This window comes from Ischnura elegans, chromosome 8 (assembly GCF_921293095.1).
Source record: "Ischnura elegans chromosome 8, ioIscEleg1.1, whole genome shotgun sequence".
Classification (NCBI taxonomy): Eukaryota; Metazoa; Arthropoda; class Insecta; order Odonata; family Coenagrionidae; genus Ischnura; species Ischnura elegans.
Genome location: NC_060253.1, coordinates 13867141 through 13893547, shown reverse-complemented (window position 1 = coordinate 13893547; position 26407 = coordinate 13867141). Strand labels below are relative to the sequence as shown.

Below are 26407 nucleotides of genomic sequence, written 5' to 3'. Positions count from 1 at the left end.
AATGGCTTAACAAGTTTTATGCATCACCTTTAGTTATTTATTTAATTGTATCCACACAAGATTGCACAAGATTCGGTGACAAAGAGAGTATGCTGCTTGCAATATAACGAAACATAGTAATGTGGTAATCGATTAAGAAAGGATTAAAGGATATCGATATGATATTCGATGTAGACACCTCATATAACTCTCCATCCTCCGTGACCCACCTTCCAAGAATCTTATGCTCTTTAAAACTAATGTTCCCATGATGAATGACCATCAAATCACTTTCTTAAATGTTTTTATACACAATATCTTTGTTTCATTTGTTGTTTATAGTTGTTTTTTATTCATTAGTGTTTTGGCTGGCTTGGCACCTAGGAGATAGATATAAAAACTAAGGATTGTTGTATCAGAAGCCATATTGAGAAGGAAGGAATAAAGAAAGTCCATAGAGTTCCAAGCGATGTTTAAGTTATTTTAATAGGGTGGTTTCCTATTATTTTTTTATTGCCTAAATTGAAAGATTATTAATCCTGGAGTATGCATTTCACGCTTTTAGATTTTTAAATGACGATATCTATTTTTTGCGATAAAATGAAAAGTTAAAATTTTCAAGCACACAAAAACTAACAACTAAGTATGAATGCTGGGAAAAGCCCATGTGACGTCATTCTGGTTCCCCCTGCTGCCTTGTGTGGTGACCTTAGGGCGAGGATATGAGCACCGCTACAACACACGTTGCTAGCAGGTAGCACTTGGCTTAAATAAGGATTATTAATACCTTATCAAACGAAGGAAACTTTCCAACCATAAGAAATTTTTATAGCTGATAATTAAGAAATGTTTCCTTTAGCTCTGTGCCTCAAGAATGCATTGGTAATCTTAGACGATGTAAAACTACTATCTACTTGTATAGAATCTAGGTCTCTGCGACGTCACATGGAGTGGTATCGCATGGGTGCCAATCTGGCCTTTTTCAAATGAGGTTAAAATTGACCATTAAAATTTGTCTAAACTGGGATTTCTAAAATCAAACAATTTGTATATTGTGAATACACTAATGTTGGGTAACGAATCGCAATCAATGCCTTTCGTTTTCTTTGATGAAGGAAACTACCCTATTGCTTTGATAGGTTAAAACTCACCTGCAATGGTTAGACGCTCTCCCCCTCCATTGCCCTGCTCTCAATCACATTCTACCTAAGTATTTCTTGCTATGCTCAATTTCCCAAATGACCTGTTAACTCTCAACATTTTTTTGATAACTTAACTACGTTGAGAAGATAAAAACTAACTACAAAACCAGTTCACAAATGCTGCCTTGGGTAACTTCACCATCATTCAAGTATCAGCAGTTTCTCCCAGAGTCGAGCCCCCAGAGTATACTTCATGTGTGGTATCACAGCCAAGGTAACCTAAGCGGGGCTTCATTAACCCTCATAAAGTTTCCATCCGAATTGAGTGCATGACTGTGAAGAGTTTCCAGTTGAGAGGCTGGGGTTGGTCACAACTTAAACACACTGCTAGTCAGTACAGTCATTACTTAAAAAATAACAAAGCAATGACAGTATTATACAATAAATTGGTTAGAAACCAAATTGACTATGGTACAATATCATATCATGGGCACCCATAAAAAACTGAAAATACCATACCATTATTGAAAATATTACAAAAGTGATTCCCTAATGCCGCAAAAGTCGAACTCTTATGTTCCACAATTTGAACCGAGAGTTAAATGAACTTTTCTCATCTCTTTCACAAAAGCCAAACACTGTACTAACTCATCGCTTGTGCATATATGGAAAGAATTCAATGAAGTGTGAGAGCATCTGGATTTGTCATGTACGAAAAGTGTACCAGGGGCACTGTGAAAATAACGGGAGCCAAGTTTTTTTTATTTCTCAAGTGTTATGAGAGGGCGATTGTCAAAATTTTCTTTGTAATGTTGGTATACATGCCCCTAAAGTATGATAAAATTTTCATCTGCATTCATTGTTTGCTTTGTCTGTGGCAGTCACAAAGATTAGACAATCTTTAATGAGCTTGGTTTCTTTTTCACCTCATACTTCATTGCTATTCAGGAAATTTTTGGCCAAAAACAATACTGAAACGATACCCAAGCCTCCATATTTGCCAGAGAAAGCTCTGTGTGACGTTTTCCTACAAATACATAAAGAATGAAATACCTGTAATCAAATCAAGGAGTTCAATGAACAACAGTTAAATTATCTTCTGATAATGAATTTAATGCCTCCATTCCAAGTTATGTCTGACATCTGAAGATGTCTCCTAGGCAGTACAAGATTGCACCTTATGAGTTCCAGCGTGACCAACCCAAAGACCACTCCTGAGCCAAACATGCCGAGGTAAGATCAGTCCTATTCCCAAACAGAAGCATTGATTAATTTCCCACAGCAACTACCCATCTAACATGCGAGTGCCCCGAAATCATGAGGACTCATTATAGACACCTGGGCTCACTTTTTATAGAGCCCAAGGAGGTAAGAGATCTTCCCATTGGGGACCTTTTGTCCTTCGCTAAGGACATAGGCCTCTATGGGTGATCAGTTATCGGTGGTTAGCACAATGGACTTACAGGTCTAAGTGCCCTGGGAGCTGATCCCCAACTGCATCATCAATGACTCAATTTCTAACAGCATCTCATCAAACACACAAGTAGATGCAGCTCCACAAATACCATGAAGTAACATGAACTCATAAGTCTGGATCACATAAATAGGGAGCATGATTCACAATCATGTATTCAAAGGAAGAGAGCCCTCAAAGAGGAAAGATAACAGCTCAGGAATTTCTCTTGAATGAAACTGCACTATGGACAATCAGTTTGAGGGCTCAGTCATTTTTGGAAGAATCTTTTTGGGTGCAACATTTTGGCTGCTGCTGTTTATTGAAGCACCACTTCTTGCCGTTAACCTTTTCCTGCCGGTGTCTACCAGAGGAAAACGTTTTCCGTGCTACGAGTGGCATGAGAATATTTTTAACAGCTCTGTATGGAGCTCTTTTCTGGAGTGAGGGTGACCCTGGTATTGTCATCCTTCTGATTTGGGACCCAAACTCATGGAGTGCCCAGTAAATACCTCAGCAACCGGAGGACCCTCTAACCATTTCTTCGCACGAGTCCATGGTAACCTTATTGCAATACCAGTGTTTTTTAAAATATCGCTTTTGATTTTCAATAATTTACACTTACATAAGAATAACTATCATTTGTTAAGCATTCTACAATTTTAAACAGATTTCTACGGTCGAAAATAACGAAGTTTGTAAGCACAAAGCACAAAAACTTTTACGCCACAAGTCTGTTAATAGTGTAACGCTAAAATTTTATTTCAAAATTTCTAACTCACATTAAAAAACACAAAGAATAACTTTCAAAATATAAAAAATTGGAGTATGCAAAGAAATTTTTATTTGCGAAAGACAGCCAGACACCACCTCCCTCGTGGATAGGTAGGAAGGTAACTACACACCATAACTTAAAGCACAGAATCGTCAAATCCCCGTTCAAATTGGCTTGTGTGTAAGGTACCGTATATCTCCGAATATAGTCCCCCCCCCTTTTTTCCCAAAAATGGCCGCGGAAAAGTAAGGGGGGGGGACTATAATCGAGTGTAATCCAGTTTAGCATACTAAAGGTGACCATATTGTTATAAATAATGGCTAATGTTCTCGTAGTCTTTCTATTTGAGTATATTTATGAGGATTATAATCGGAGATATTAGTAAATATGGCACGTTTTACCGGAAATTTAGACAATTTTTCCACAAATGTTGTAAAGATACGATTCTTCTGATTCAAATAGCATATCGAATATGCGTTTTCACGGAATCCATCGGGTAGCCGTTAATTTTTCTGGGAAAAGTATTGTTAGAATAATTCAATCGACACTGATCACTTAATGACGCAAAACAGTAAATACAGTAAAACCCCTTATTTACACTTTTCTAGGGACCCAAGAAAAAAAGTGTAAATTGCGGGAAAATGCAAATAGTGGGAAATAGAGAATTTTCACTTTTATTTCATATACTGGCTTTGGAAATGTTATTTTTTTAATTGTTCACTAGGCATTATTCCATAACATTGTTTCCCTCTGAAGCACAGTGTTTTTGCTGGCAGCAAAAATTAAAAAATAATCCTGTTTTGTCTGCACTGAAAACATCTTTTGGGCTGCAACCTTCCAGAACTCTAATATATTCAGATTCTTTCCACTGAGTTGCTGTCTCTATGTTAACATCTTTGCTTTCACCACTCACCATCTTATATACAAGACTGTACATACCTATTTTTGAATCTATCCAACCAACCATTATAGATGCCGTGGAATCTTCGATTCCCAATCTTGTGGGGAAATACCTTTTCTCAAGGGCCTTTGGGCCTGTTTACACGATACATTAACACGTATGAGTTAATTTCTGCTTGCATGAATGATTTTTGTGGACCGGAACGGGGCATGTACGAATGTAGGGAGGGGCAGATCCAGGATTTTTTTCTGGGAGGGGCACAGAGGGCCTGACAGGCAAAAGATCTTGTCTTAATTGAGATTAAAAACAAGATATAACAATGACTTTACAAAATTCTCTTTATTTATATATCAAAGTTATTCTTATTGAATTAAATGATTGAGCCTCCTTGAGTAATACACAAAACAAAGCGAACGTAATGATGACCATCAGGGGCGGATCCAGGATTTCTTTCTGGGGGGCACAAGCAATGCTGTGATTTTGTTCTGGATGGGGGGGGCACAATGATACCACGTTATACAAAACGAACGCAATGATAACCTCATTAAAAATAACGGTATTAAAAATCTTGCATATTTTTTAAGTGTCTGGGGGGGCACGTGCCCCCCCCCTCCCATAGATCCTCCTATGATAACCGTATTCAAATTTTGTCTATTTTTTTAAGCATCTGGGGGGGCACGTCCCCTGCCCCTAAATCCGACTATGAATGCATGAACCAAATTTGAACAGGTTCTATTTTCTGTTCATGCATACGCACAAGTTGGGTGAATACACAGTGCACTGTGTATTCACCCAACGCTGCATTTTCGTGTTCATAAGTTAGACATTAACTTGTACGGGTTAATGTACTATGTAAACAGGCCTTTAGATGACACCATTTGCAGGGACATTTGATGATCTTGCACCTAAAAACTACTCTTTTAGAATTCGTTCCATTTATTCTTACCTGGAATTCTTCACATATATTCTCTTTTTTGATAAATGTCCGCACTGGTTTGCATATTTTACAATGGCATCGCGATTTTTCACCTCGGTATTGAATGTTGAGACTGGAAATCCGATCGGATTGCCAGTCTCAACATTCGAGTTGCTTCGCCAGCGTTTGAATCGATACGGGTTCCGGTGTGGGAATCAACTATCTCTAAAATTTTCATTTTCTCGTCAATTAAAAATGTCCGTTTTTCACCTCGAATATTCATTTTCAAGCCGGATCAATTATATTTCCCATACGAATTGAGGGTAACTCGTCAACACACGAGTATCTGAACTACCCCTCGGCGATCAAATGCGTAGTACAAACCGTACAAACAGTCATGGGACTTCATAATTTTTGAAAGTTACAATAGTTTGCGATACACTGCTATTTGAATGGGATAATTCAAGTTTAAAAAAGTTTTTTTTTAAGTATTTAATTAACCCATCTACGCTACGCAACTGTTGAATGAAGTCAGCGCAAATGATCCCAGTTGTCGGCCAAGTTTTATAGTTTATCACGTTTCATCACGTCTGGTTTCCTTTCAAACTCTCGTATCATATTATCGACTACATGATTATTGTCAACATTCCTACCGGAGTTCTTGCATTATAATTAATACATAGCTCGATTGCTCAAAACACCTACTTTCATATCGTGAACCTTTTCGCCGCTGACAGAAAACGAGATGACGTAGTTCAACTTTCCGACGTTAGTGGCATTCTGTCCCGCCACATTCAAATTCTTCCTGAAAATAGTTCTCATTACATCTCCCTCTCTTGGATTTTTAAATAAAAATGTGCGAAAGGAAGTCAAAAGACAGTTTTATGGGCTGATATGCGCGATTAATTGTTTTAGTGCGCAAAAAATTTTTTTTTAGCCGGCACGTCGTGATGCACATGGCGGGAAAACGAAAAAAACACGGCGTAAATACAGGGTTCTATTTACATTGGAGAGATAGGAAATATGACGGGACCCAGAAAAAAACTTGCAATTTGCGGGAAAACGTAAATTCCGATAACGCAAATACGGGGTTTTACTGTAATTAAAATGAAAACTAAACACACACTATCATTACATCAATCAAACACTGGAATTGAATCAATAGTATATGTACCCGTCGCTCATTTAATAGTTACACGATTTAAATAATTGCGAAAAATAAACAGATAAAGTGAACCTTTCGTGACGATTTAGCATTTCATTGCGTCCGTAGCTACTATACGTCCGTGCGGTTCGTGTTTACAACCACTGCCTTTACCGCCTTCACAGAACAAGAATGCGCAATAGGTGATGTATTTGTTTCTGAAAAGGCGCAATAATCGACGGCTTTAAACCAGAAGCGCCGGCATTACTGCATTTGATCGAAATCCAGCGACTCAGCATCGAAAGTGTGATCAATTTATTGAGGAATATATTCAATTCACCAGGGTAAGTAGGATCGATAAATTACGTCACATAACGTTTCGCAATTATTTCCGCGATATTTTCTTTATTATAAATAATTTTACGTTCAACAGTGAGGTGATGGATCAAGTAGAAAGATGAGGATCAATCCTGCGGCAGATTAGAGGCCATCAAAGACGGAGTTTCGATGCCAATTTAAAAATAGCCGTAGCAGAATACGCTGTAAATCATAGTATTCACAGCGCTTGCAAAGCGCTACTACATCGCGGAAGTCATTTCGGGGGTCTCGATGCGGCAGATTCAAAGAATTAGAGGAAAATATCGTCGAATTTGTGCGCAAATGCAGAGCAGAAGCTCTTCGTGTAACTTATGCAATGATTCGTGACGAGGCATTGAAAATTGATATAATATTTTTTTCAGTTTTAATGTTTGTTGGAAAAAGTTAATTTCTTAATTTTATTACTTTGATATTTGTAAGTCCTGTAGTTTAATTATTTTGCTTAGCAGGCATTTGATGGCAATATTTTTATAATGTTTATAATTTATTTAACACAATTTTATTTAGATTTCCTAAATTCTTCAGGTCACTTGGATTTGTGATGACTTGATGGGTGTGTTACACTGGATCTAAGGAAGTTTCAGGGCCAAATGCAGTACTGTTTATGGGATTTAAGTTAACGCTTATATATTGACATTGTTTGTAGTCATTTGGAAATCAAAAATATTAATAATTTGTGAATGTTTAAAAAATACAGTAGCCTTGGATACTTAAAAAATGTTCTCATTTCTTCATTACATCTGGTTAAGGAACTATAAATTACTGATACATGCAATGGATCACAACATGTTTTAGGTATAGTTTTTTTGTTGTGATGGAAAATATGTGAACAGATTTGTTCTTAATCTTCACAGAAAATAATAGTTTTTATCGACTCTAGAATCTTAACTTGCTAACCACAGAAAAATTGCCTTCCTTTGCATTTTAAAATTTTTCCCAAAACTGAGGTCTCAAAATTGGGTGGGGGGACTATATTCAGAGGGGGACTATATTCGGAGATATACGGTAATATGTATATCATCTGTGATATCCTTACAACATCTCCCCACCTAGTTGTTGACCGCAGTACTTTCCCTGACCTTTCCCCCCTTCGAAATGTAACTTTGTCTCTAAAATGAAACTTTGAAATGAAAAATATTTCCTCCACCGTTGAGTGTCTTAATTCTCTTCGTTCCTCATGTATCCAACTGTTGATTTAAAACTTATTGTCACAAGGTCGCATATTTACCGGCAAGAACGTTGAAATTTGAGCAATTTTATGGACTTGCAGCATTTTCTTGGTATGATTCAATTATGTAGGGTTTCACTTCGTATTATTGAAAATTTTGCAATATCCTGCTTCGTATAATCGAGAGTTTACTGTAGTGGGCCAATGGTGTGTTGTGAGAGGATTTTAAGAGGTCCCATCTTAACTGAACAACTGAAAACAAATTCTTCTTATATGCCATATAAGCACGTGTAAGAGGCGCACCTTTTTTCCCAGAAATTGCAGCTGAAAATGGGGTTGCGTCTCTCACACAAACTTCTTATCTTCCCCGTCCCCTTCACCGGTCACAAATCCAAGGGGAACTGAGTGGCCTTGGTTTTCAGCGTGAGTCAGTCATCTGAAACCCTAGGTTAAAAACGAGTGGCAGGGAGGGATGTTTCTTCCTTAGTGACGTATTTTTAAAATGCTCCTGCTTGCATTTCTTACTTGTAAGCATCATGCCGTCACGTCGGTACCTCAGAGGTGAACATGGTATATATCGCGAGGGGTTTTTTGCTCTGGAAGGCATGCTAAATTTACTGCCACGACATCCTGCATCATTGCAATCATCGGGCATCCTGCGACATTTATACTGCAAATAGTAATCGCATATCAAACGTAGAGAAATACGTACTTTTGAAGGATAATACCTAGTTAATATTCAATATCTGTCTCGCCGAGTAATTTCGATTACACTAAGGACCTGATCTTTCAAAAGTCGTCTTCAGACTCTATTATGAGGATTATTGCAACTGAAAATAATATTGGTGTCAAAACCTGCAGTTGAAAAAATTCGAACAAGTGTGTACATTATCGGACTAAATGGTGGATAAAAGAAATCAGAAATGCTTATAAGTGAAGAGCACTGAAGGCAAGGTCGAGGGGAAGGAGCGCACTCCCTCTGTCTTTCAAGCAACGAGGCTACGAGCGAAGGAGCAAGGGAAGAACACGTCTGATCTTGCATGTGACCACTTATGACGTCGTTGCCTTCAAAGCGAAGGGGCGAATGTGATCTACGCAGTTAGTGTTGCCTGAAGTTTCCAGTCTGTCTCGTCTTGTTTGAATGCGTTCATACTATGCTTGTTTCTTCCGAAATGGTCCTGCTTGGACTATGTTGAATATTAGTAGCCTTGTTGTTACTATAAATCTTTGGGTCAATAAATTAGAGCTTGAATAACTTAAATGCTGTCAGATATACGTTGCTTTAGGTCTCATTCTTTTTTGAACCTCGTGCGTGTCATACAATCATACAATTGCTGAAAGCTATCAAGATATCTTCGAACTTAGTAGGTGATTCACCTAGCATTTGGCCTCCAGAAATTGGGAGAATTGAACCTGGTAGACCGAAAAAGGTCAGTTGGTGAGCTTGGGTAGGGATAAAACATGCTTCCATTGTTCCCATGTAACTTGATACCTTTGAGGCAAGCGATTTATGGTCTGTGAGATCTTGGAAAGGAAAAAAAACGGCAAAGGCATTGGCTGGAAGAGGGCTGAGTGTGGTTCCGTGTAATCTATGATGTGGTTATTATCCTACGGCACTGAGATTCCCCCATTTGTTATTCAATCTCTTGGGAAGGGTCATGCTATGTGCCTGTCGTGTTTTGCCTTAAATTTTCCACGGCTGTAATTATATTGCAATACTCCTACGAGAGCTTTTAAACCTTCGTAGAGCAACGGCACATGTGAAGAGAGGATTGGAACTCTTTCTACTCCCACTTGTAGGACGTTCATTCACGAAAGCATTGATTTAAAATTTCGGATTCAGATTCAATTTCTTCGAAGAATTTGGATTCGGAGTATAAGGTGAAGGGCATTATCTGTGTATATTTGGATCCAAGGTATCCAATCCGATTATCCCCAGTAAGAATCATAAGGCTAAGACTACAAGTGAATACCAACATATCTCCTAGCGCCATACATACGGTGTAAATTTAGCTGAAAAAATGCCGCGTAAATTTTTAGAACTGAAAGAGGAAATTTTGATAACTGTTAAAAGTCCAAGCATACGTCTGCAACACCACTCTATAGGATAAAAAAAATTCCGAAAAATTTTTTTCTTTAGCTTCGATGCTCAAAATAGGGGTGCGTCTCTTACACGAGTGCAGCTCTTACATGTGCTTACATGGTACTTGGTTTAGAAAGGTTTGACTCGTAACAGCCATTGATAAAGAAAAGCATTAGAAAAATTAGAGCATACAGAAAGTCGACCATGAAATGCTCATAATTTTCAAACAATGCTTTAATAGCAGACCATGGTGCCGCTGAAACTGGCTTGAATTACAACACCCATTTACAAATATGTATTTAGCAGAAAAAAGAGTATGGTGATGTGCCTATGTTTTATATTTGCCACCATTCTTATGATCAGTGGCGTAGCCAGGAATTTATTTCAGGGAGGGGTCCAAAACCAGGGGGGAAATTTTTGAAAAACAGGGTACTTAGTAGAGGGTTTTAAAGTAATTTTAACACTTTCCACAATCGAAAAAACTTGATTTGTCAAAGAAATATTTTGTAAATTCTTGATTTTTCAATATTTTGTTTTCTATTATGTGGGAAAATAACATTGTTTTTATATATCGGGGGGGTCCGGACCCCCCGGATACCCCCTGGCTACGCCACTGCTTATGATACATTAAACTTCACAAACTAAAGCCTCCATACAACGCATTTGATTGGGCGCGGGAAAAACAACTTCATAGCACAGATTCATTACATGGAGGTGCTTTGTAGACTACGTTGTCCAAGATGAGCAAAGATTTCATGTAAATTGAAGACACGCATCACATATGCAGTGGATTCAATTTGTAACTCCCCATGTCCCAGCAACATCCCATTTACCAATCCAATATTAGCTAGGTAAACCGTTTAAATAATCTGGACTTCCAAAGCAAAATCTACTGCATAGCGATGCTTGTCCTCTCTTACATTAATGTCGATAACAACTAGATTATCAGCGCCATAGAGAAAATAACATCATAAAAAATGTTTTTATCGGACAAAAAAATAGTCACCACAATTCAAGGCACCTCATCAAACCACCTTTTGAGAAAATAGCAAATACAGTAAAACCTCTCTTAAACGAAACTCAAGGGACCGAAATTTTGCCGTTTCGTTGATCGGGAGTTCGTTCCCCGGAGGTGATATGCACGTTGCATCATCCTTGGGGCACGGAAATTGAAGCAAGTCTGCATGCGTTATCTTCATTCTACCTTCGCATACTTCAAAACAGTGCTTATATCTTCAGCTGCAATGCAAGTCGCGGGCAATAGACCACATTTAGGAAGCCTCAGTTCGTATTATTCAATCACTTCGTGTGCTTTTTAATCGGTTTTCAAAAATGTATGCAGCGTAGCGGTGAGCGCGAGGCCATCCCTTTATTCTCAATATTTGAAATAGAGTACATGTATTCGCGAAGTTTACACAGAAAAATTAAGAATTCGATAGATTTGACCATTACTAATATAAAGTTAAGGTAACAGTGCCAATTATAGCTTCATCATGAAATTTAGATTGCTCTACCATTACGACGTGAGTTGCGACTTTCGTCGACCCATTAAAGCACAGTTGGTGGCAGCATTTCTTTATAGTAGTCGAATCCAGAATACTCCATTGCAATATTTGCGGTAAGCTTCGTAAATAATTCATTGTACCAGCATCATTTCCATCACATTCCAGATAGACAACTGCCGATAAGAAAACATCCTGTAAGACCTTATGCAGGAGTTCTCGAAATAAAATACGTCACGACTTTGAAAAATAAGTTTTCGAGAAATTATATTCTGCAACCCTCAGTTCACTGGCTTCGCGGATAACTAAATTTTAGTCTACTCTAGTGAATTCATCTAATGACCCTTCAAAATTCATGTCATTTGAGAGACCCTGCCAGGATTCACAGATTTCGCCATCACTCTCCATCGCATGGTCGCAGTTGACTGCGAGCCAGATAGACAACTGCCGATAAGAAAACAGCTTGAAAGGCCTCATGCATGAGTTCTCAAAGTAAAATAAGTCACGATGATGATGATGTTGACTGCAAACCCGGCTTTGCAAAATAACTAAATATGGTGACAGGTGCGACACGCTTCCAAGCTTTGCAAAGCCGCTGCATTACCTGCAAAATGGTCCTCTTCAATTTCGCCGATCCCTCACATCCTTTCGACAAACCACAAACTCCACTAAAATCCGACGGTAATGCCGCTTTGCCGCAGAAATGACCCCTCGATCGAGAGGTTGCAACTTAGCTGGTGCAGTTGGGGGGACGAAAATAAAGTGCACATTTCTTATTGTTAGTCCTATGTTGGGGCCCGTGCAGCGATCGAGGAAGAAATCTACTTTCTCCATGAGTGCATCAACTCCCGCCAACCACCGCTGAATTAATCCCGCTGTCATTCATTAATTTTTGCTGCTACCACAGGGGTGAGGCATCACTCTCACCAGTGGCCCAGTCTAAACATGAAATGTTTAGACTGTGCCAGTAGCGTAGCCAGGGGGGAGGTCCAGGGGGTACAAAATATTCATTTGAAAAATGAAGTTTTTTCGATAATGAAAGGTGTTAAAATTGCTTTAATACTCTCTACTTAGTAGTACTAAGTTAGTACTCTGTTTTTCAAAAATTCCCCCCCATGTTTTGGACCCCCCCGAACGAAATTCCTGGATACACCACTGACTATCATTCTTAAAACAACGGGGTTTCACGTACTTCCCCACAAAAAACAGAGGTAACTTCTCTGAGCCATCACTATTGGTGCATAGGAGTACTATAAAACGTTGCAGAAAAGTTTCTCAGGTTTTCCACCGGTTGATGTCGTCCATGTCTCCCGACGTTTCGATCCGCGACTTGCAGATCATCCTCAGGGGATCTTCCGAATGCCGTTCTTCAAAAATTTTTCCGTATATATACACTCCCTCCGAGTTCAGGTGTAACCTGATTGGTTCACGCTTATTGAGGTTTTCCCGCCATTTTTGTCGTATATAATGGACTTCATTGTTGGTCTCCAAGCATTGCTGATTTGGAAACCAGTGTCCCTGTTGAAGTTGTTGCGGTTGTTGCGATTGTCAAGGAAGCCATTCAGATCCGCATCAACCGCAACAACTTCAACAGGGACACTGGTTTCCAAATCAGCAATGCTTGGAGACCAACAATGAAGTCCATTATATACGACAAAAATGGCGGGAAAACCTCAATAAGCGTGAACCAATCAGGTTACACCTGAACTCGGAGGGAGTGTATATATACGGAAAAATTTTTGAAGAACGGCATTCGGAAGATCCCCTGAGAATGATCAGCAAGTCGCGGATCGAAACGTCGGGAGACATGGACGACATCAACCGGTGGAAAACCCGAGAAACTTTTCTGCAACTGATACGCCGGGAAAACCTAAGATCATACACTATAAAACGTTCTTTGCTCATTTTTCCCCCGCGGCCCACCTATTATTTTAGAATACGGTCAGGAAGCAAATTATAAAAAAACGCTTCGTGAGCATTAAATATATCCTTAGAACTGTTTTTATTCAGCTATCCATTCCCAACTTCTTGCTTGCTCCTGCAAGATGGGCCCTGAAATGGGGATCAGCTCCAGAAGATAGTTGAAGGCATTTGTCCATTGACATTGGTAATGGGGCGTTTTCAGTTAGGCCCCTGGGACGCAGCATTAACAATTTCCGTCCGTTATGCAAGAATTGTGACCGAATGTAATACTTAATTTCGACTGTCGTCTTCTTCATGCAACAATCAACGGCCGTCGCAAACCTTTTCCTCTGGAGAAAATCAACACCGCTTCACATCACATAAGGGCATCGCTACAATCGTATGACAGAGATCGACCTTTAGAATAAAGCACTCAATTCAAGTAACGTCTAGATCATTGGGAAAATGTTGGCTTTCGTCTCTTAAGTGCGAATATTTTTTATCCAAGATTGCGGCAGATGCAAAAGTTTCTCTTAGTTTTTAGATGACATTAAAATAAACAATGTGAATGAAACAAGAGTTACTTCTGAGTCATATTCAAGATAATTAAGAGAGGCAAATTTTGGCTTTCATCTTCAAGCGTGCACATTGTATCTTTCGTAATTTAAAGAAGTTATCCAAGATGGCGGCGAGTGAAAAAAAATGCTTCTCGGAATTTACGCGTTGTAATTCTGTTAAGTATCTTAAACAATCGTCAAAAGAATGCGATCGAAGTACATAGCTCTAGATTTCATATCTTTGAGCGTGTAAATATTGGGACATTGAGTTATTTACGAAAGTCAGCATTGACATTTTTTGCAATTCCCCGCGAGTTAAGGTCGGTGGAAACACACCACGGAAGGCTATGGTTACGGTTAATAACGATGATTTTGATTGGCTCATTCAGTGGAAGTCTCTGATTGGCCCTACAACGCTACGAATACTATATTATTCCTATGAAAATAAAAATTTAACCTGAAAAATTTGTTATTGAGAGGTCAATTTCATTCGATCGCGCCAAAATTTCATTTCGTTGATCGGGAGTTTTTGTAAAAGAGGAGTTCGTTCATCAGGGTTTTTCACTACTGTGTTTACATAGGCATTTGGCCAGACCAATAGCATTTGTTCGTTGATCGGAGTTCTTCGTTTACCGGGAGTTCGCTAAGGTGAGGTTTTACTGTACAGCAAGGGAATTGAAAATATATTTTCTGCATGAAAATGGCACCACAGTCAGTTCAAAACGCTGATAAAAAGAGTTCATTTGTAAAAATATGCATTGAATTGTCCACAATCTGCAAACAATAATTTTGCTTTTGAATTTTGATATGAAGCAACGGTAGCCAGCGAAGCAAAACTTTAGATTAACAATATACCCGAAGTATTTGCTTTGAAATCCACAGATGCAATGGAACCTTCATAAACCTTGAAGTTGTCACTAAATTAAACCGCCAAATAAGTTTAATTTCCAAACTAAAATAAATAATTTTACTTACGACTTTGCCATAAACTCCATCAAATGTCCTTCGCCTTGTAGCTATGATTTCTGTAGTCTTGCTGGTAGGTTTAGCACTCCGGTTGAATTTCGGGCATTCTTGATCATCATTTAGCTGAAAGAGTGACACAAAGTTAGAAAAAAATAATCACCGCTGTAATTCTGAGGTTTTCAGGTATGAATAGGTAAATAGAAAATGATTGAAATAAGAAAATAATTCACTGCTACTTTAAGTCTATCAAAGATCCTCATTTTTTTTCAATTTATAGATTATTTTCCCAAAAATTTAGCCTTTCTCTCAATAGCCTAATCGCAAAACTCACAATTATGGCATACCATGATGGCAAATAAGATAGAAATCTAGAAATCTGAGGCAACAGTGGCATAATGTTTCTAAAACACACAACAAAATTCAGTATTACATCAAGGAAGATATCTTCTTTCAAGATATCTAAAACTTGTCCCATGTAAGAGTTGTCCCATGACTAGTAGAAGGTATGTGGCAATGTTGCCAGGACAGAAAGGAATATGTATATCAATAGTGAAAAACAAGACTCTTTCAAAGAAGGGTACAGAATGCACCAATGAAAGGTACTGAAAGAGAGTATTTGTGATGCATAAATCCATGAAACTACATCGCATGACAAGTAAAGGGTATGGGTAGCAAATTGATGAGCACAAAAGGGATCATTCACACAAGTACAACATCTAAATTCATAAAAAGTGCATGGAAGGGAAAGATAAGTTATGCCAAAAAAAATTGTTGAAGTTTTAAGTGCACTGTACACTAGCGACACCACGGAGTGGTAGTGAACTAATGAGAGTTGCTTTTTTTTATACTCTTTTGTTTTCTTTTTGGTACCGCATGTACTATTCAAGACAGGCAGTCCTTTTTGTGTTGTGAAGCAATGTACTCGTGTTCAGTAGCGAGTCTCTTTTGAGGCTTTATTAAACTTTAACAAAAATCTTAACAATTCATCCATTCTCTAGCTAGTTTGCAATAAGAGAATGTGAAATTTGCCAACCACTTTTCATGAGTTGGTGAGGCCACTATAATTCTGTTCCATTTGTTTGTTCAGGGACAACTGCTTGTTGAGAGAGAGAATCACTCACAAAGAGTGTAAACCACATTTAACCACTTGAGGCCAACGTGGGAGTCTGAGGAAAAGCAGATAACTGAAGAGCATAAGTTTGTGTTGTCTTCAACATATCAGCCAAATAGTTAAGGCCTTCGAGTTTTTGCCCCGAATTGCTCCAGAAGTCAGAGATGAATTGAAAAACAGAAAAATACAGGTTTCTCTATACTTCCATCATTGTATGTTCAATCATTGTAGACAATAAAATAAAATTGGTTACCAGTAACCATATGAAATTTTGGGCATGCAAGACTTCTCTCCTCTCTTTTCTTCCAATCCTTATTTATGCCACGGGAAAAAGTCTGGAAAACTCACAACGTACCGTAAACCGGGACAACTTTGCCAGGTTTTGAAAAATATTATCTTTGGTGCCCTACTAAGTTCCCTAATTATCCAAGAAAGTGCCTATATTTTCATCACACAGAAAAGATATTGAGTGATAGCCTTTCCACACACTTGTGGTCTTCCGAGTTTTTTCAGGTATTTATTAGTGTTTTGTTTTCGTCGCGCCAAACTGAATATTTTGGTAGGCTATTTAAGTGTCTCGCCCTGGCCATTTTCTCAAACGTAAGTAAAAATTTCTGGTATCGTTCAATAGAGCATATACATAATTTACTTTCAGAATCGCTTTAAATGGTAAAATGTATGTAATACTTAGGTTTAATAATGTAACTTTGCAATGTTGCACCAGGAAGCTTGGTGGAAATGGGACAACTTTGCCGACTGACAATATTGTTATTTCTCAATTTCTAGTACACTTTTTCCTAAAGGTGCGTTTTTCATACTCGTTTTATAGACCGTTCAGATGCCAAGACGCTTTAATACTAAGTGGGGAGGCCTCAGGTACCAAAATTATGATGACATTACGCTGCAACTTGCTGTCACTGCAGTGATTAATAATGAAATGAGAAGTGGAAAAGCAGCCCTGAAATATAATATTCCACATAGGACAATTGACAGTAAAGTGAAGTGTGGCCATTCAAAGAATCTGCCAGAGGGCATTGAGCTAGGATAAGGAAGAAGAGATCCTCGAACATGTGCTTGTTTATGCAGACCGGGGAATGCCTTTTATGTCATTGATTGATGATTGTGTTTTGTGTTCTTACGCCATCATCCAATCATTTATGACCACCTTTTGATGTTTCAGTCTTCAAACCTTGTAAAAAATAAATGGAGAGCCATACTGACAGACCATAAATTGTTGAACTTTACTAGTTATAAAAGTCTCGATTATAGATCATTTCCAACACTTTTGGCAAAAAAATCTCAGTGCTTTGGATGAAGAAGGTAAAATGAACTCAAACATCATATCAGGGTTCGAGAAATGCATCAAGGTGCCACTCAATCCCAAAGAAGTTTAGTCTTGAATTCTGGATGCATAGAAAACTGATCGTAATGACACTCCTACAAGAGTAAGTGCTTCATTTTTTAATTATCTTCAAGCCTGTCATCGTAATCCAAACATAAGTTTGCCATAGAGAAGAAGACGGAAAATTAATGTGACCCCAGGAGAAACCGTGGAAAAATCACACTTGATCACTTCCAAGCACCTCCACACAGAATCATATTGGAGGAACTTGTAAATAGAAGAAAAATTGGGGGAATAACCATATTATGTTCAGTGTTTTGAGTATCTGTGTGTACCATTCTATATTTAAGAGTTTTTTAAGTAAAAATTATTTATTTCATTGTTTTATAGAAGTTTCCGCTGGATATAACTCCGTTGGCAAAGTTACCCCAGTTCCAGAGAATCTTTGCCGACAATATTTTCAATTATTTTAGCGTATAAAATTTTAATTGGGTTGTAATTTTTTCACACATTTTGAAAGTAGAGACCAAGAGTAATGTCTGAAAATGGTTTCAAATCATTGTCGTACATGAACTTACAAGAATGCAGTTGAAAAAGAAAAAAAGTGGCAAAGTTGTCCCGGTTTACGGTAACTCTAAGAAACTGTGATCGAATCTCACTCAAAAGTTGCAGGAAAATATCCCAATATGTATATTTGAATTGATAACCACTCCTCAGATATAAGAACTTTTACAGGTACTATTTCTCATGATTAATACATGGTTAACAAAGTATAAAATAAAGAGAGACTAGAGAACCCCACTTACCCTGGAGACGTTCTGCAGGGAATGCGACCTCTTCATGGCAGATGACCCAGGGGATGGTTCCGATTTCAAGGGAGTGAACCAGGTGTCTGAAAAAATTAATTTACAAAAATAAATAAATTGAGAAAACTACTTCTAATGGTATAGTAAAATGGGGTTCAAGAGAAAAATATCAAACACAGGACCTGATGCAACGAACTCAGCTAAAGAATTGAGCCCCTATTGCCACTCATTGTCAGCCAAATGCTTCACATTACCATTCATTTATAACGTCAGTAAACATTTCTGAATGAAAATGATAAGTTGTCATTATGTGAGTAAAATGAGAAAAATCAACACCTTACCACACAGAAGACCCTTACTTTATGATATTAACATGTTCCAGAGGGCCAATTGTAAAGCAAATTCCATCTCTACATTGAATATGCGGCATTTCTGGACAAGGAATTAGCATAGAGAGCATGAGACCATGTAATAATTCCTGTTTTACTAAGTTTAAACAATGAAATACGTAACTGATAAAATATTATGTGAGCAGAAATAAAATCGGCAATTTTTTTTAAATGCTATGAAGTGCACGCAAAATCAGCTCAGATCAAATGTTAAACCCATCACAAATACAATGGCCATATTTGCAGGTTTGGTCACGACAGCCCCGGTCTAAACTGCTTTTGATGGCATCCCATTGGTTTCTGAAAATTCTCTACAATGTCCCAGTTTCGTGCAAAAATTATGGGACACAATGCGGCAATAGGAGTTCAGAAAGAAAAAAGTATCTAAGCATCTTCAACGTACAATAAACAAATGGTGAAATATAAATTATCAAAGAACACCATCAGATTGAAGCTGAACATTGCAGCAGCAATGGTAACAGTGCACCGTCCCTTTCCCTTTGTTGGATCCCATCCCTACTGCTGCACTACTCACCTCCCCTCTGCGCATCCAACCAATTTATAGTCTTTTGGACTTCAAAGGGGAACCCTACCTACCCCTCCTCCCAGTACTATGATTTCCCAGTCTACGCCAAAACATTTATAGCAACCTTAACCATAGAGCCGGGGTATATTGAATTTAATTACTTTGATCATTCTAACACATACCTCCACCCTTTTTCTTCTTCTCTGGCTTGTTTTCTTCAGCACCATCACCAGAAAAGGGCTCAAATTTTTTCATTTCTTCATTCACCTTATCCACAGAATCCCTACACAAGAAAAAAAATACAGAAATTTTGAAATTACTTAGTAAAACAAACAGAAACAATGGCTTTTTTAATAAGGAATAGAAACTAATTTGATGGGGGATAAAATCAGGCATGCTGTCGCCTCTGGAGAAGTAGTCTAGTAAGAGATTGAAGAGGCCCTGTCTAGAGGAACTAGCAGAACGATAGTTCTTATCTATGGGAACTCTAGCAGAATAAATTATTGGCTGACTAAAATGCTGCGAAAAAAAATTGACTAATGAAGTTCATACTGATATCATAGATAAATATTTGTTGCGATCATTCCTAAATTGAAACTCAAGACTTCATTGGCTGTTCTTTAGCCACGACGATCATCAATTTAAATTTTAGCATTTTATGGATACATATTTAATGCATTATTCAAAAATTTAAACTTATAGCTGGTGTGGCATCAGTGGCGGATCCAGAGAGGAGTGAAGAGGGGCTATAGCCCTTGGATATCCAATTTTAACAAGATAAAATGGTAATTTTTTTTCGGACTCCCACTACTGCTAGGAGGTTACCCCCAAAATCACCACCTAATGTCGGCGTCAAAATGATATGCCACGGTACTTTGCAAATTTATATCTGGGCTTGTGCACATGGTAAAATTATGGATAATATGTCATTTTAAAGAAAATTTTATCCTTAATTTTGATGTGCTTTTTGTTTTATGAAAAAATAAAAAATATAGACACAACAGTGCAATAAGTGACTCTGAGCACCGTAAAATTAGCAGTTTTGTCAACTTCATGAACTTTGTAACTCAAATAAGGGGAAACTACCACATCTACAGCATTCATCTTCCACAATAAGTTGCAAACATTTATTTAGATCATGAAAACGGCTTTTTCAAATTATTTGAACGCATATTTTGTCGTTAATTAACGAAAATGTTCAAACATTATCTAGTCCCAACAGTTTACCCCCGAACCCCGAAATACCTGATACCCCGAACCCAGTTACCCCGAAATATGAAAAAAACTGATAGAAACACCTTTCATTTATTGGTAATTTTTCCATTATCCGTAATCTATAAATATATTGATATTTGTAATTTACATAAATTCTATTAATGCCATGTTGCTAATGGGGCTGTGCCGGTCCATTGTCAGTTCGTGGGAAGCAAGGCTGTTTGTTGCACAGGGGAAGGCGTGCAAGTCTGTTGAGCCTGCTGCGATTGTGGATCAAAGAAATACAATGTACTCTACCCATTTCTTGTACATTTAAATTATTAAAGACACAAAATTTCATGATCTTACATGCTTCTCCCTTGCTCCTGTGCAAATTTTCTCCAGTGCCTCACTGCTAGGAAGACAGAGTTCCCAAACACCCAGAGAGCACTCTCCATCCCCACTACAGCCCCTACCCTCCCATGCTTTCGGAGGCCCCCCTTCCTCTCGCTGAGCGGATGAGTCATTCTTTTCCCCCAACTCGCCGCTGGCAACACCCTCCGATGGGTCGTGTTTTTATCATTATTATTATTATTATTTGATTCATTACTTCTCACATGCATATTTCTTGGTTTTTAAAGTCTAATTGGACTATTAACTTGGCTAGAATTCTTTTGTTGTGACTGTTTTTTGCCAAAAATAATATATTCAATGAATTGCAACATGTAAAACTTATAATTTCCAATTTATGTCATTTTAGATAATCTAGGCAGAAAAATATGCAGTGACTGTTATAGATTTAAGAAGGTTTCACGTTGATAGTATCGTACTCATCACTACAATTAGACAAATCGTTTAACGGGACAATCACTTTTTGCCTTAAAGCCATGGAAAATTTGTAATTAACACACTTATAAGAAGAACTAATGAGAGCCACACTTAAAGGAATTACAACTGGAACTCTTAAATTAAATTCCATCATGTAAATTACGGCAGATGAATAATGCTTTCTACTTGGTGAATTCAAGTTTCTTCAGTGCCTATTTATTCTTAAATCAATAATCCTGGGCCTAAGAAAAAAATCATACCACATCCCACTCAAGCACAGGTCTATGATAAAGTACAGAAATATTAAACCCCATGATGAGCAAGCTCCAGCTAAAATATTTTTGATTAGGGAGCAACATGCTTGGATCTGATTGTGCCTCTCTGTTCCGCTTGCTCTTTCTAACTGAATTAGAAGCATGAAATCTCCAATTTTTAGGCACTACAGCATTATTTATGATGGAGAGTTTTGTGATTTTGGGATAGGGATGGGTCAAATCACTCGAGAGATACTTTGATGAAAAATTTTTTGCATTTCCCATAACACAAAATTAAAGGAAAACTGCAGACTAGTCAGCGGTGTCCCTTTACAAACTACAATGCCATCTTTTTCCCATGTGGTGTTTTGCTGGCTGCTGACAGGCATGCTATACCAAAAGGCAGCATTTTTTGGTGAATAGTGCCACAGTCCACAAGCTGGGCCCAGAACATGAAATGCAAGGGTTTTCACTGAGATATTATTAGTGGAGTAATCAGTAATGGAGTCACCCACAAGTCCACATTAAAGTAAGAAAAACAAAATTCTGCAGGGGAAATAGATGCCTAGGTGGTTAAAAGTGGTAGAACCGGTGACACGAATTTGGGAGATCCGGCTTCAATTCCCGGTCTAGGCAAATAAATAATTGTTCCTTCGTAGAATTTTGCCAGTTTCCATAAAAAATGATAGAAAATCACAAATAACTTGTGAAAATTTAGCAATCAAAGGGAAACAATGTATAAAACAACCAGAACCAAGACTTGGGAATGAGAACTGATGCGAGGAACCAAACTGAGAAGGAGAAACAAACCATTCTTGGTTGAAATATTTCGTCTGAAAAAGTTGCCAGTGCCCTGATTTTCACATGGAGTAGAGCAATTACCTTCTCACTGGTTCAATTTTCTTCGCTTCCATGGATTTTGCAGCTGTGATAATGGGCTTTGGGACTTCTGGTGGCACTGGAACTGATGAGGATGGTGAAATACCCGGGTCTCCCTCGGCACCAGGATGAATTTGAGTTTGCAAAACCCTGGCTTTTAAACTGCGGTCAACTGCTGGTATATGGACACTCTTAGTTGGTCTTCTTTCCGGAGCATCATCGGAAGAAGGAGAAAAGCGTCCCCCCTTCCTCACTTCAGCATTTTCGCTTTTGTCCTTGGGCTCCTCTCTTGCCGAAATTTGATTTTCAGTGGACGGTGGCTCATTCCTTTCTGATGGAACTTGAGAATCATTGGATGATTTTTCCTGCATGACTACTTTTGGAATTTCTTCCTGAGATACATCATTTGGAGGAGCTGGAGGAATATTGGAAACCTGTAATTGCAGAAACATACTTAACGGCTATTCTTATTGAATCGACAGCTCAATTAAAAACCTGTGCACAGCAGACGCCTATGACGAGGCTATGCCATAATGCCAATCCTGCGTAATTAAAATGGTACAGCTTCCAAAATTTACCCAGAAACAGATGTATATTCATCGTTTAGCCAATGATCTGTACTTCAATTGATAAGCTGAAATCTTATTGGACTCAAGTTTTAGTAGTTGATGACCAATTCAAACCACTGAGAACATTTGTAAAATGCCAGTGTATCACTAAAAGCAGCCAAATCACCTCCACACACTGCCACAATAGAATTCAACAGTTAGCAAACTAGACAACTCAAATAAAGAAAAGGCATAGCTTCGTAACAGCAAAAAATATTGCCTCGAGAGCCAAATCGGCAGTAATATTACTGCGTTGAACCATACAGACAAAAACTGAAGAATTGGGGAACAGTCCAATACTTTAGTTCTCAAATCAGCTAATTTCACCCTCATTTATGAATAATGCTTTACCGTGATATTTTTTCCAATGCATTAAAATTTTATTTCACTTTATTCATTAATGAGGCTGAACGTGCTAAAAACACATATTATCCAAAAAGGGCCATTGAACATAAGAACAAACTGCAATATGCCACTGCTGACAAAAAAAGCCAGCTGCCAAAAAGATAAAACATTCACACACCTTTTTTAGAGTGGGCTGAAGAGCAACGGGAGGTTTTTGAGGGGAAGTGGGCACAGCAGATGGCTTGGATGATCTATCCACAAGAGGAGGAGGTGGTCTGCTTTCTGGGACAATGGGCCGTGCATTCATGGCAGCTTGCAGAGATGATAGGGTTCCAAAAGCAGGCTCAGCTGGTTTGGGAGGGCTGTCAATGATTGCAGGGTACTCGACATCATCTAGAACAAAAAGGTCACATTGCAAAACAATTCAGTCCACAAAGATTCAAGATAATATGCTAAGTTCTCTCATACAGGATTCGTACACTTTTCATGTTTCAAAATTTAATCATTTTATCTCATATTTCTATGACAATTTCATATATTTTATGCACTTTTGGCACATATATTTTTACCACTTCAAACCAACTACCTGATATCTGAAAATAAGGTAGAAGTCGCCGAGGGTGTTATAATTTTGAGTCTGGTTAGATTAGAGGTGATTCTTCAAAGAAAAGAAAAACAATTCTGTTAATTAAAGAAATTTCCACTCCACAATCATCTAGTGAAATTTTTTGTGACATTTTACTAAAATAAATACGAACCAGGGAAAATCATGGTCGTGAGAATTGGAGGCTCATTTTTGGAGTCCAACGTACGTATTCATCCAAATATAGGCCCTCCATTTTTGACTAAATGTCAGCTACAAACAATGAGGAAGGGAGGCTATTCAAGGGAAATACGTTAATCAATGCTGATGTTTCACTGTGGATACGTATCACTTTTTTTTTAATTTGCCCAAAGATCAAATTACAGCACTGCCCAAAGATCAAAGGATCAAGGAATCCCGTATCACAGGCCTGTATGTTGGTTCCTCCTCTCTCAGTCCTTGCGTGAAGCCTGAATCACACAATCATTTTTTCATCATTTTCAAGTGATTACTCCAATGATCACTCCAGTGACCACTCGCAAATGACTGTCGCACGCAATAGGGTAGTTTCCTTCATCAAAGAAAACGAAATGCATTGATTGTGATTCCTTACCCACCATTAGTGTATTCATAATATACAAATTATTTGCATTTAGAATTCCCAGTTTAGACGAATGGCAACGGTCAATTTTAACCTCATTTGAAAAAGGCCAAATTGGCGCCCATGCGATGCCACTCCACGTGACGTCACAGGGACCTAGTTTCTATGCGAATAGATATGAGTTTTACATCTTCTGAGATTACCAACGCATGCATGAGGCACAGAGCTCAGGGAAACATCTCTTAATAATCACACATTAAAAATATCTAAGTTCGGAAAGTTTCCTTCGTTTGATAGGGGAATAATAATCCTTATTTAAGCCAAGCACTACCAGCTAGCAGGGTACTCAGCTACCTGCTAGCAGCCTGCGTCATATCAGCACTCAAGCCTCGCCCCAAGGTCACATCACAAGGCGGCAGGGGGAACCACAAATGCGTCACATGGACTTTTCCCATCATTCCTACTTTGCCGTCGCGTTTTTGCTCGCTTGAAATTTTTCACTTTTCGTTTAATCGCGAAAAATAGATATCGTCATTCGAAAATCTTACGAGCGTGAAATGCACACTCCAGGAGTAATAATCTTTCGATTTAGGCAATAAGAAAGTGATAGGAAACCACCCTATTGTTTTTCGCGATCACTCCAATGACGAGGATTCCCATCACTTTTTTCATCACTCGTCTGGTCACTATTTCCGTCACTGAAACATCATATCAGCCAAACAGATTGCACGCCCGAATGGAGTAAAAGCAGCGCAACATTAAAAAATCGTGGGAACGACATAGGTAAACATTACACGCTATATATTTTCGCGATGCAGTTCCTATGGCAATGAGCTGTGATATCGGAAATGATGTGAAAAGCAAAGGTGGGAGGGACCGTGAGATTCAGAAAAATGATCACACGAGCAATCACTTTTCCGGTCCCGAAAAGCAATTGCTCGAGTGATCACTAAGAGGGACGAAACAAATGATCGCGTGATTCAGGCTTAAACAATCTGTCTGCAACAATTGCTATTGGCTTGGCAACCATTAAAGATGCAGTTTTCACTTGCTTCTCCTGCTAGGGGCAAATCATGTGCTGTGACTAGATTTACTGAACAAAAAACAATGCGCTGCTTGAAATTCATTCCCAAATGTGTGTATTCCATGGATCATAGAGTAAGATTAAACAAAACTAACGCAAATCTCACAGAGCTCCTGAAACGTCACCCCTGGAACTTTCAACATTGTGTCTTTAGGCTGCATTTTCTGGGTTTCACAGCGTCGAGTCTTTAACTTTCGCAATCGTTTCATCTAAAACCAATCAGTGCACTGTTTGCAATGGACGTCTGTAAGCCTGTCTTAGAATTCTCCACACTATTTGCAGAAATCTAGTTTGCTCTTACACTATACTCCGTAGACTTCACGCATTTGGGAATGAATGTCAACCGGCACATTGGTTTCTGCCCAATAAATGAATCACAGCGCATGGTTCACCCCTGGCAAGAGAAGCACATGAAAGCTATGTCTTTAACAGTTGCAACGTCAGCACCGGTTGTAGCAGACAGATGTTTAGGGTGGGGACCAAGAGAAGAGAAACCAAGCTACCAAGTGTCACCAGACTCCACATGGCGTGACCGCAGCTCAATGTGAAACTCATTTTATGGACAACCCTTGTATAATAATGTCTAAATGTTGCAGATCAAACAACCTGCTTCTTAATGAAAACAAGACATGTTTCCTTCATTCTCATAATAAAATAAATCCTCCAACTCTAAGCCCTCTTCTGAGAACAGACTCGAATACGACAATACTTCACTACCAAATTTCTTGGATTATATCTTAATGTGAATTGGGAAACTTGCACCAACTGCCTCAGCTCAGACTCAAGTCTTATCTACTAAGCCAAAATTCGTCCCTATTTAGTCTATGAAATTGTTTTCAGGGGAAATTTTAGTGCAGCTGCCAAGGTATTCTCTGTGCAAAAGAAGGCTATTAAATCAACGTTTAGGGTTTCAATGAGGACGATAGGAAGTCCACCGTTCAGGGGCCGTATTCTGTATTTCGTCGGTGCCGCACCGGTCGGTTTCCCTTTC

General features: G+C 38.5%; 1 protein-coding gene across 1 annotated transcript in view; it reads right to left on the bottom strand.

The window, feature by feature from the left end:
- LOC124163427 (ubiquitin carboxyl-terminal hydrolase 8) overlaps nucleotides 1–26407 on the bottom strand; it is a 97209-nt gene that overhangs the window by 56678 nt on the left and 14124 nt on the right. The window contains exons 8-12 of the mRNA XM_046540338.1: nucleotides 23327–23541; nucleotides 22199–22629; nucleotides 19223–19323; nucleotides 18126–18211; nucleotides 14876–14989 (exon numbers count right to left, since the gene is read on the bottom strand). Coding sequence (XP_046396294.1) covers nucleotides 14876–14989; nucleotides 18126–18211; nucleotides 19223–19323; nucleotides 22199–22629; nucleotides 23327–23541 — 947 coding nt within the window. The remainder of the gene's footprint in view (nucleotides 1–14875; nucleotides 14990–18125; nucleotides 18212–19222; nucleotides 19324–22198; nucleotides 22630–23326; nucleotides 23542–26407) is intronic.